The sequence below is a fragment of the Egretta garzetta genome, unplaced genomic scaffold, assembly GCF_000687185.1.
Source record: "Egretta garzetta isolate BGI_Z169 unplaced genomic scaffold, ASM68718v1 scaffold384, whole genome shotgun sequence".
Classification (NCBI taxonomy): domain Eukaryota; kingdom Metazoa; phylum Chordata; class Aves; order Pelecaniformes; family Ardeidae; genus Egretta; species Egretta garzetta.
Genome location: NW_009259496.1, coordinates 767,627 through 777,711, shown reverse-complemented (window position 1 = coordinate 777,711; position 10,085 = coordinate 767,627). Strand labels below are relative to the sequence as shown.

General features: G+C 51.1%; 1 protein-coding gene across 9 annotated transcripts in view; it reads left to right on the top strand.

The window, feature by feature from the left end:
* The window catches only part of WDR7 (WD repeat domain 7), a 147,125-nt gene that overhangs the window by 72,724 nt on the left and 64,316 nt on the right, over positions 1 to 10,085 (top strand). For all 9 annotated transcript variants that reach the window (XR_004841811.1, XM_035892947.1, XM_009637400.2 and 6 more), the window contains one exon: positions 1,734 to 1,955. Coding sequence is in view for 8 of the 9 variants with exons in the window: in XM_035892947.1 (XP_035748840.1) it covers positions 1,734 to 1,955 (222 nt within the window). In the remaining variant the exon portion in view is untranslated. The remainder of the gene's footprint in view (positions 1 to 1,733; positions 1,956 to 10,085) is intronic.

Here is a 10,085-nt window from a genome sequence, read left to right as displayed (position 1 = left end):
TCCTTCCTCCCCCGCCTGGGAGCCGTGGCCGGCGCGGGCGGCGCGGCCGGGGTCAGCGCCTCGCCTATTGATCAGCATCCCGCGGTCCCCTGCTCCAGCATCTGCTCCGCTGCCCGCTCCCCGCGCCTGCTGCAGCGCATTAGAATAGAAATCCATAACCAGAGCTGTGCTCATCCAAGCAGGGGAAGAAACTAAATTAAATGGTATAAAACAATCTTGGATCAGGAGTTTGCGCCAATTCATCTTGATCTAAGGTGTCACAGCGGGCTCTGACTGAGCACCTGGGCTGAAGGCGGCCGCGGGAGGCGGGGGGGTTTTTCGCTGGGGTGGAGGGGCTGGATGCAAACGTTCGCCGGAGCTGGGCGGCTGCAGATGGCGGGAGCGGGATAAGCGATTGCCGAACAATTACAACGGTTACATCTTCGGCTTTGTCTGTTACAGCCCATTTTCATCCTTTCTCCGAAGGCAGTTACTATTGATTTTTTTTTTTTCTTTCCCTTTTTTTTTCCCCCCCTCCCTTGCCATTGTTGAGCTTCCCGTTGTTTTTCTCTCCCTTTTGGCTGGCGCGGCGCCGTCACAGCCGCGGTGCCGTTGCCTGAACAAGGATGGGTCTCTAACATTTGGTTAGCTTTCCTGGAGGCAGCGTTCCGTTCCCCATCGCGCCACGTGAATGTCATTAGCAGAGAGGGGCGTACGGTGGTGCAGCTCGCTAATTCACCCCTCGTTAATCTACGAGCCCGATAAGTCTCATTGAGTGCCAGGTGGTGCCTTCCGACGCCGCGGCAGAGGTTTAACAGCAGCGTGCTGTGAGGGCTCCGTTATTTTTGCGGAATATACGGTAGGGCGTTTGCTAGCACGCTCTGCGTTAGCGTTGCAGGTCAGCTCAGAGGCTGGAGCTGGCGTTTTTATTCCAGTTAATTTCTTCGAAGGTTTTGTTTCTTTACTCCAAAAAAATACAACTTCATCTGCGTAGTGAGATTAAAACCCCCCGGGCCATAGGAGGCTAACGATGTAAAGATCCATTTTGTTTAAAATTCAGAATACAGTGAGGTTTTTTCACCGGTTTTACAAATGTTTGTTAAAATACCGTGGGTAACATCTCGGGGTGCAAACCCGCTGGTCTGTCCAATGCCGTATGCTGTTAGCTAAATGCAGTAGGAATCTGAACGTGATGATGGATCCTAAACCAAAAAGATGCTTTTATATAATGCAAATAAGTTCTCTTAAAAATCCATCTTCTTTAAAAAAAAAAAAAATCCCAACTTGTTACGCAAATTTAAAATTAAGAAGCGGCAAAGCAAGAAGCACCCCTCACAAAAAGCAGGCAAACGCAGAACGCACAGAATCCCGGCATGGCAAGGGTTGGAAGGGACCGCGGGAGATCGCCCAGCCCTACTCCACGGATCTTCCATCGGCTGAACAAGTCACACCATGAGATGAGGCGGTTTTCTGGCAGCTCTGTTTTGCTGTGAGATTTGGCGGTTGCTGAAGGGTGGGGGTCACTGAAGGTGGACCTTGCAGTAGGTGGTGTTTAGCTTTTTATTGGATGTTGTCGGTTTTGAGATGTAAAATGGAATCTTCCCCAGCAGCCAAAAATCCTGGTAAGGGCAGCAACAGTCCTGAAGGTGTGATCTAAACATCTTCCATTTTCTCTGGGAAACGTGGTGATGTTTGGAGTGCTAAAGAACAACCCTGCCTTTGATTTTGCTCATCTCTCTTACCTTTAATTTCAGGTTGCCTGTCTGGTCTCCCGCAAATGAAGAAAATCTCTACGTCCTACGAAGAGAGACGGAAGCAAGCCACGGCCATCGTCCTGCTGGGGGTGATCGGGGCAGAATTTGGAGCTGAAATCGAACCTCCAAAACTTCTCACTCGGCCACGTAGTTCCAGTCAGATTCCCGAGGGATTTGGGTTGACTAGCGGCGGATCAAATTATTCCTTGGCAAGGCACACGTGTGAGTAACCCAGGACGCTCTGGTGTTTGGGGCGGGGGGGCGGGCGGGAAGAGGTGTTAGCTACATTTCAGTACGAAACAGATCAGTTAAAATATCCTTTTGCTGGAAGAGGTAACGACCGGGAGTTTGGGGCGTACGATAAGCACCGCACCGGTAAGAGGCTGCCAAGAAGCCAGTGCCGATGGAGAGCAGTGGAGCTGGTGACGGGGTGCAGGGTTTGCAGTGGTGCTGCTGGGAGGGAGGCACTGACCGCCGGGGAGAACCAGCCTGGTGCTTCCTGGCATCAGCCGGCTCTGCTGCTGAGGGTCTGGCCCCCTTCGTTCTCCTCCGGTTAAACCCAAATGCTTGCATTTAAGGCTGCATTTATGTAATTCGTTCTTGTTTGGTTCGTGGTTTGTTTTTTTTCTTTTTGAATCCCAAAAGCATTCCTCAGGCTGGTGGAGAGAAGGGGAGGGGACGGTCAGTGCTAGTCCTGCCTCTTCCATCGGCTGATCTTCACGCTCAGCAGGCGGTAGGCCTTGCTCTTGGTGGAGTGGTTCCCCTGGAACTGAGCACTGGCAAGCTCGCTTCACGCGTGCGGCTGAGGGGGTGGCTCAGCAGGCTACAGAAAAACGTGGCCGTGAGGAGAGATGAGGGCATGGGGAAGCATGCAAGATGGCTGATGGGAAAATCAGAATGGTCCACTTAATAGACCAGGTTGGACGGGGCTGTGAGCAACCTGATGTGGTTCAAGGTGCCCCTGCTCCTGCAGGGGGGTTGGGCTGGGTGACCTCTGGGGGTCCCTTCCCACCCAAAACATTCTGTGATTCTATGAATAGAAAATGGTGGAATTCAAGGTGTTACATTCTGGTCCTATATCAACATTAGTACTGCAGCGTTGATGTAATTCTCCTTAGTATGGACAGTAAAGGTGACCTTACCTAAGATGGTTGCATACCTATGCGTTGACCACTCGGTGTTCACATTGCAAAATCTAACAGAAGCAAATGCAGCTACAGTGCCCTGGTTCCTACAAGCCTTTGGGCCAGGTCCCTGCTGGTGTTTGGTTTATGTGCAGCCTGGCAAAAGCCCCCTTTGTCCTCTCCGTGAGATCTCTCTGATGCACTACTGACTCGTTGCCAGTATTGCCTGAAAATTCATCCACATCTGCTCAGCTGGAGCCTGATCCCCAGCAGTGGCGCACTCCTCCTGCACCATCAGTCTCTGCCCGATGCCCAAGTGCCTTTGAGGAAAAGTGAAAAAAAAAAAAAAAAAGAATCAAAAACCAGCGTAGTGCCTGAGCTCAGAGCTCCTAGGGGAGGACCGGTAGTAGTGATGGGGGGCTGCCCTTCCCTGGGGCGCCCGGCTACGTGGGCTGCGCGCGCTTACCTCCGAAGAGCGCTGCTCAAACCTAGAAGGGATTCGGAGGAGCGCTGGCTGTCTCGCGGAGCAGCGTTCTGTCCGTTTAGCACAAGAAGCCTTGAGGGCCTTGCCTGAGGACGTGCTCTGTAGTGGTTTGGTTTTGTGTGGCTCTGCTTGTACGAGAGAGCGGTCTCACTCCAGTGTCTGTATCGGGCTACAAAGGCTTCTGCTCGGAAAAGGTGCAAAATTTATTCTGGTTTTTGTTCTAGCCATTTTTTACTCCAACTCATTTTCCTATAAATTCTGCAGATAATGAGTTTCATGTGATGCTAACCTTTATACTTTTGTTTTAATGAAGTGCAGGGAACATGTGCCTTTTTAGTTACAGGGTAATGTAATTCCGTAGCAATAATAGGTAAACACAGCTTAATTACTGTACTTATAGGCTAAAGATACTGCAGACCGTTCCCTTCTGCTGGGGCCTGTGGGCACGCGATGGTGATAAATTCCCCCAGCCCGCGGGGAGCGGCCCGTTGCCCACGCCACCCTGAGCCGTGGCCAGGAGGTGCGCGGGAGGCGCTAGCTGGCACTCACCAGCGCCGAGCTAGCAGCCGTTTCGGCTAAATTGTAGAAGAACGTGTTCAGAAGCTCAAGAACATCGTGGAGCACCGCTTAAGTCCCTGGTGTAGGCGCAGCCTCCGTCTTCCACCGCTTGCCAGATGGTCAAAACCCATCTTCCATGGAGCGTGGTGGTGCTTGCGCTGATGCTTGAAAGGCGAAGGGCAGGCTGGTGGAGAGGGCACGCACGCCGCGTCTGACCAATGTGCGGTCCTGGCTGTGGCGGCGTGGAAGGGTAGGGTTGGCTGTGCAGCACGTCACAAACCCGCTCGTATTCCTGAGAAGCCTCGGGAAAGGCTTGCTGGGTTTTTTTTTTCAGCTGACATCTTCATAGAACTCGTTTGCAGATCCCCAGCTTTAGCAGACGGGAGTATTCTGTCAGCCCGTTGTAATCTGAAATAAGTCTGGCAGTGCTCTGCTTCCTCTTCCCTGGGTGTCTTGCACATACACAGAGCTCTGCTTTCACTGCCTGTTTGGGGGCTTCTTTCTCGTTTTTAACTGGGATTACTGGACAGGTATTTTGCATCTTTATTTGGTTTTGCGTGTGTTCTGCATTATTGCCCAGTTTAAGTTTCTGAGCTGTTTGTCTCTTCAAACCATATCAGGAAAGGAAAGGATGGAGAAGACTTTGCCGTGCCTCCGGGTCAGCCAGCACAAGGGATCCTAAGCTGGACAAAACAGGTTCTTCCCTGGTTTTCTCTGGCAGTGCAAGGCTGAGTCAGGCTTCTTATCCTTCCAGGCTGATACCTGGGGGCACAGAGGCAAAATAAGCTGGGTTTGTCTTTGAGTTGCCTAAAGTAAGAGGATGCGGACACCTTCGTTAGGCTGAAAGCAGCGCAGAGTGCTCTGTGCGTTGTTTGGAAGCTCGGTGATGGTGCAGAGATCAGCTTTGGCCTTCCCCAGTCCTCCAGCAGCACGCTCCATAAGCGAAGTCAGCTTCATTTATGCTTTGCTTCCAAAGGGCTACCAAGCCTAACCTTGCCCAGCCAGGACAAGAGGCCATGGGCACAAACTGAAGCAGAAGAGGTTCCAGTTGAACGGGAGGAAGAACTTGTTGACTGTGAGGGTGCCCGAGCCCTGGCCCAGGCTGCCCAGGGGGGCTGTGGAGTCTCCTTCTCTGGAGATCTTCAACCCCCGCCTGGACGCTGTCCTGTGCCCCCTGCTCTGGGTGAGCCTGCTTGGGCAGGGGGGTGGCACTGGGTGAGCTCCCGAGGGCCCTGCCAGCCCTGGCCAGGCTGGGATTCTGTGAAAAGAAGTGGGATCATTTCCAGCAGCAGTGCCTTGCCTCCGCCGTTCTCACAGGCGTATAGGTCTGACGGCGCTTGGTGGTGGTGCTTTGTCAGAGCGTGGCCGAGATGCTTGGGCCCATCCTTGATCCTCACGAGTTCTTCCTTGCGGTATCTTTGTTTATCTGTTTGTGAGCTGTTTTTTTAGCAGAGTTCTAAACTCCAGCTTTGAACTCCTATTGCTCATTATCGCAGAACGACTGCACGACCGTCTGGCTGACCGATGGCTCAAAACTCAGCCCTTAACGTAGATGGAGCTTGACTTGCTAAAATGCTGAAAATCTAGATCAAGGCTGTACAGTAATACCTGAAATGGATGAAGAGCCAGAGGAAGATCAGAAATAAGGGCTCGCTGGAGTTAAACAATACAGAAGGGCACTGGGTTATACTTTGGGTTGTTGGTGGCATTAGCAGTAAATTTGATCTTTTTCAGCACGTTTTGCGTACAGCCCTCGCTGTAAGGGTTTGGTGAAAGTCAGCATTGCTGGCCTGGCCTGCCCGAACCCCCAGCACAACCTCCTGTTCCCACAGGGGGGGGGGGTTGCTCTTTTCTCAGCTATTTTGCTCAGGTCGAGGAAGTCGGATGGGAAAACGCAGTCATAATGGCAATATTTAATTTCTTCACATCTGGGTGTGTTTGTTCATGTGGAGAGGCTTAGGAAGCCTGGGAGGGGAAGTTCAGGCTGTCCTTGGTGGCAGGAGTAATTACCTGAGGGGGAGGGGGCAGAGAACACTAATGAGCTTTGGGGATAATGATTTGCTGGAGTCGGAAACAGTCCTCCGTCCTGACCGGGAGATACGTGTTACAGGCACCCTGACAGGGCGCACAGTCACCGAACGGCACTTTTTCCCCCTAATATGCCATTTTCCCAGGGTTTTAGAAGTATTGCATTTCTTTTGGAATTTTTTTTTTTTTTTTTTTTTTTTTTATTTGGTAGGCCTGAAGTATTTTTAAGCTACACTCTTTGAGTTGGGGAAAATTGGGAAAGTCTTTGGAAATTTCTGCGAGATGAACTCCTCGTCCTCTTAGATTAATGGGCTCATAATCTGGGCCATGTCCAAATCCCGACGTGCCAGTACCTCCGGCAGCAGGTACAGTGTGGCATTAGGAACAGCTTAGTTTTGGGTCGTTTCCACTACCTCCACCTGCGACAGGTCTCGCCTGGAGCAGGTTCTTCGGAAAGCCGTGAGGCAGGAGCCGTTTGCGGTTGGAGGTCTGCTCTGCTCTCATGTCAGCCTGGTCCCAGCACAGCTCCGAGGGGATTGCACCCCGCCGGGTGCCCCAAGGGGGGCAGGACCAGCAGAGACTCACCGAAAGTATCGCTTGCCAGGAAATGCTGTTCTCGGGATGGTTTCTCCTTCTGTGATCGCACTTGGTAGAAGACGTTCTCATCTTTACTCCACACGCATAAATACTGCAGAAGGAATTACTTTGAGAACCGGACGGTCGTTCAGAAATGCAGTTCTTTGAACAAGAAAAAGCAAAATTCCTAGTATGCGCTCAGACTGATGTTTTTTTCTTTTTGGTCTGTGTCCTATTATGGCTTTCGGGCACCGTGGTAAAATGCATGCAGTTATTTCTTTGTCTTCCAGTGGCACGGAAAATATTTTTGGCCTTTGAAAGCAGATGAAGAGTTGATAAGGTGTGGTGTGGTCTTGTGAGAGCTGGCGCTAGGACGCAAGTGATGTAAGCAACACTTGGATGAAGAAGTTACTGGGTTTCCTCCATTTGACGTTACTTGGCGCGCTGGGTGCCTGCCCTGTCGCTGCTCCCGGGGCCAGCTCCTTCCCCGCATGCTCCCGGCGGCCGCTGAGCTGGGACCCGCTGCAGGTCCCTGCTGGCCACCTGTGTGATGGCCTTTCCAGAAAGCCCTCCTTGGCCGGTCCTCTCCCGCCCTCCTTGGCCGGTCCTCTCCCGCCCTCCAGCCCAAGGTCTGAGGCCTTTTTAATCATCGTCTGTTGTTACCGTGTACTGAAACTGGGAGTTATCCAGAGCAGCAAGAGAAATTGCACCTACCCTAAAGCTGCGGTATTTTCTATTCCAAAATAAGTTATCAAAATTAATTGCTGCTTTGTTTACGCTGTTAATGCGGGCAGAGTTGTTGCCGCATAAATTGCGCACCTTGTGATTTACCGTGTTTAAGAAAATAGTAATTGTGCTAATGCCTTTTTGAGAGGGTGGAATTCTCTAGAAATCCAGGCTGTGACCTTGCCTGACATCCCGCATTAATCTCTGTTGACCTTACAAATAGTTCATGAGATATTTAATTATAAAATGCCACCCAAAGAATTCCTCATTACGGATGCACCACATCACCCTTAGACTGCAGCTAATGCTGTGTTTATAAAGTTAATGGGCTGATAAACCCGAACGACTCTTCCGTCCTGAATATGAAAATACTCAGTTCTGTGGTTAATGCAGTAAATTTTTTAAGCATCTGCCATCAGTGCGGTGGTTGATGACGAGCGTTTTGCCCTCTAACTCGGTCAGCGTCAGACGCGGCGGCACGTTGAGGCATCGACTCCTCTACGTTGTTTCTGCAGGCCACGCGTGCACGCCTCCTTCCACCGCGGATTTTGGGGTTTCCACGTGACATAACCCGCGGCAGTCGCTCCCGTCCTGCTGGTTCCTGGATTAAATAAGCCGGTCAGTGGTGAGGCTCCTCACACAAATGAGTCCATTTTTCATTTTTTAGTCACGATGTCCCAAATTCACAGCAGCTGACCTTCTTGCCTGTTGGGCAGGAGAGGAAGCAAGTGACGTTTCTGGGCAGAAACAGGAATAATCCGCGTCTGCGTGATTGCGTAGGGTCGCGCTGCCTGGCGTTAAGGCGCTTTTTTCCATTCCAGAGCCGTGGCTGTAAGATGTTCCACCTTTGAGCAGCTGCCTTGCGACCGCTTGGCCCTGTCTCTGGAAACCCTCAGCCAAAACAGTGGTGGTGTCTGGTTAGGATGGGGAAAATACTCATTTTTCAAAGGAAATACAGTTTCGGTAACACTGGAAACCTAACACATCCGTGTTGGAAGCAGGGCTTTGCCGGCAGGCAAGTAGCTTTTGCATTAGGTTTGTGTCCCCTCTGGCCCCCCTGTCCTCTCCCGGGGCAATCTGTCGAACGGGAGGGGGCTGAGGGTGGGAACGGGTGAGCAGCGTGTGATGAGTTCTAGTACGGGGCTGTTGCCATACAGAGGGGATGAGATATTGCACGTCTTGGTGTTTTCTGCAATTTTGGATTTTTGCTTTTTTGTGTTATTTACTGCCTGATATTCGGGCTTCACCCCTCGGTGGCATCTTCTGAAAGTCTCATCGCTGCAGCCTATGAACACCTTTTCTACGCCATACATTTCTTTTCCCAATTTTTCTATTGCTGCTGGAGTTGTGTCTATACATTAGAGAGAGCTTTACCTCTCAAGAGGCGCCGTGGCTTTGCAATCCATTTTTACGCAAGCACGCAATAAGTGAGCAAGCCCAAAATGGCTTGGGGTGTGAAGTCAGGTATTTCACATGCTTTATTAAATTGGGGGTTCCAGCATTACAGATTTTTGTGTACTATCCCAAATGTCTTCAATCTGAAAATAGAATTTATCGTGGGGTAAACTTGAGACTCATGGTGGGCGCAGGATTTTGGTTTTTACTCCAACTGCCTTGTAACGTTTCTAAGGTCTTTTGTGATCCGTTAGTTCTGTATCGTGACAATATTTAAATGGCCACGGCGGGCGAGGAGGAGGCGAGCCCTGGGCAGAGGCGGTGGCTCCCCGCTGACGGCATGCGCCTGCTGCGGCGCGGACCGGCTGAGCTGGCAGCAGCAATTAATACAGACGAGCGAGCGCGCCCCGTCGTCGCTTGCAGAAGCAATAAATCAGCTGAGCACCTGAACAGCAGCCTTTCAGGGCAAATTAGGCAAACGGCCTTAGTCACTTAATTCAAACAAAACCAAAACCCCAACAGTGCGATTAAAGCACACGACTGATTTTCTTGTTCGCGGCGAGCCCGCTAGCCGAGCAGGCTGTGCTGCCGGCCACGGATTTGTGTTGGTTATGCAGAAAGCTCCTCGGATCCGTGTGGATCCCGTGGTTTGTGCCATTATTCTCCTTACTGGGATCTGTACGGGTCAGGCAGCACGTTGTGAAATTCAGGGTGCTAGTACATCTGAAGCGTGCTTTTTTTTTTTTTCCCCTGAATTGGTGTGATTAGATCAGTGTCTGGAGCAGAATTTTGTCTCTGAAGGAGGGGGGGGGGAAGGAAAAATGGTGGTTTATGAAAATCTATATCTTAGCCTTAGAGATAATATTTAGAAAAAAACAGCCAGTCTGTATGGCAGCAAACGGTCAATCTTTGTGGCCGATATCATGCCCTAATTTACATCTGGTTTCTTGGCTTTAGCAACAAAATCGAATCTTAAAAATGAAATTCGCTTTTTCCCCCAAACCCTGTAGAAGGTGAGTGATTTGAATGATTTATTTTTAATCAGAGCTTTCCTTCTTGTGTATCGAACATCCTGGCCCTTGCGATGGGCTGTATCTCAGCGCACAGAAGTCTCCCTGCGGTGTCTTTGGGCTATGAGGAAGGCTCAGTGCCAAACAAATCCCCATGGGTTACGGTTCCCGCTGCTCCGCACCCCTCTGTAAATGAGGGCTCAGCCTTGTGACCAATACCCCACTCGGGGGTAATAAAAATGGAAGATAGGGTATTTCTTCCTCCACCTTCAGCTTCCCAGAGTCCCACAGGCTGCTCGGAGGAGCCCCGGGTCGTTCCCCGGCGGGCGTCAGACCTACGGAGAAGGGTCTTGGTGCCGGCTGGCCGCAGGCGCCTCTGTGTCCATGGACCTTCGTCTGCTTTCTGCTTCCAAATGTTCCAACACGACCTCTCGTATGAGCTACTGGGCAA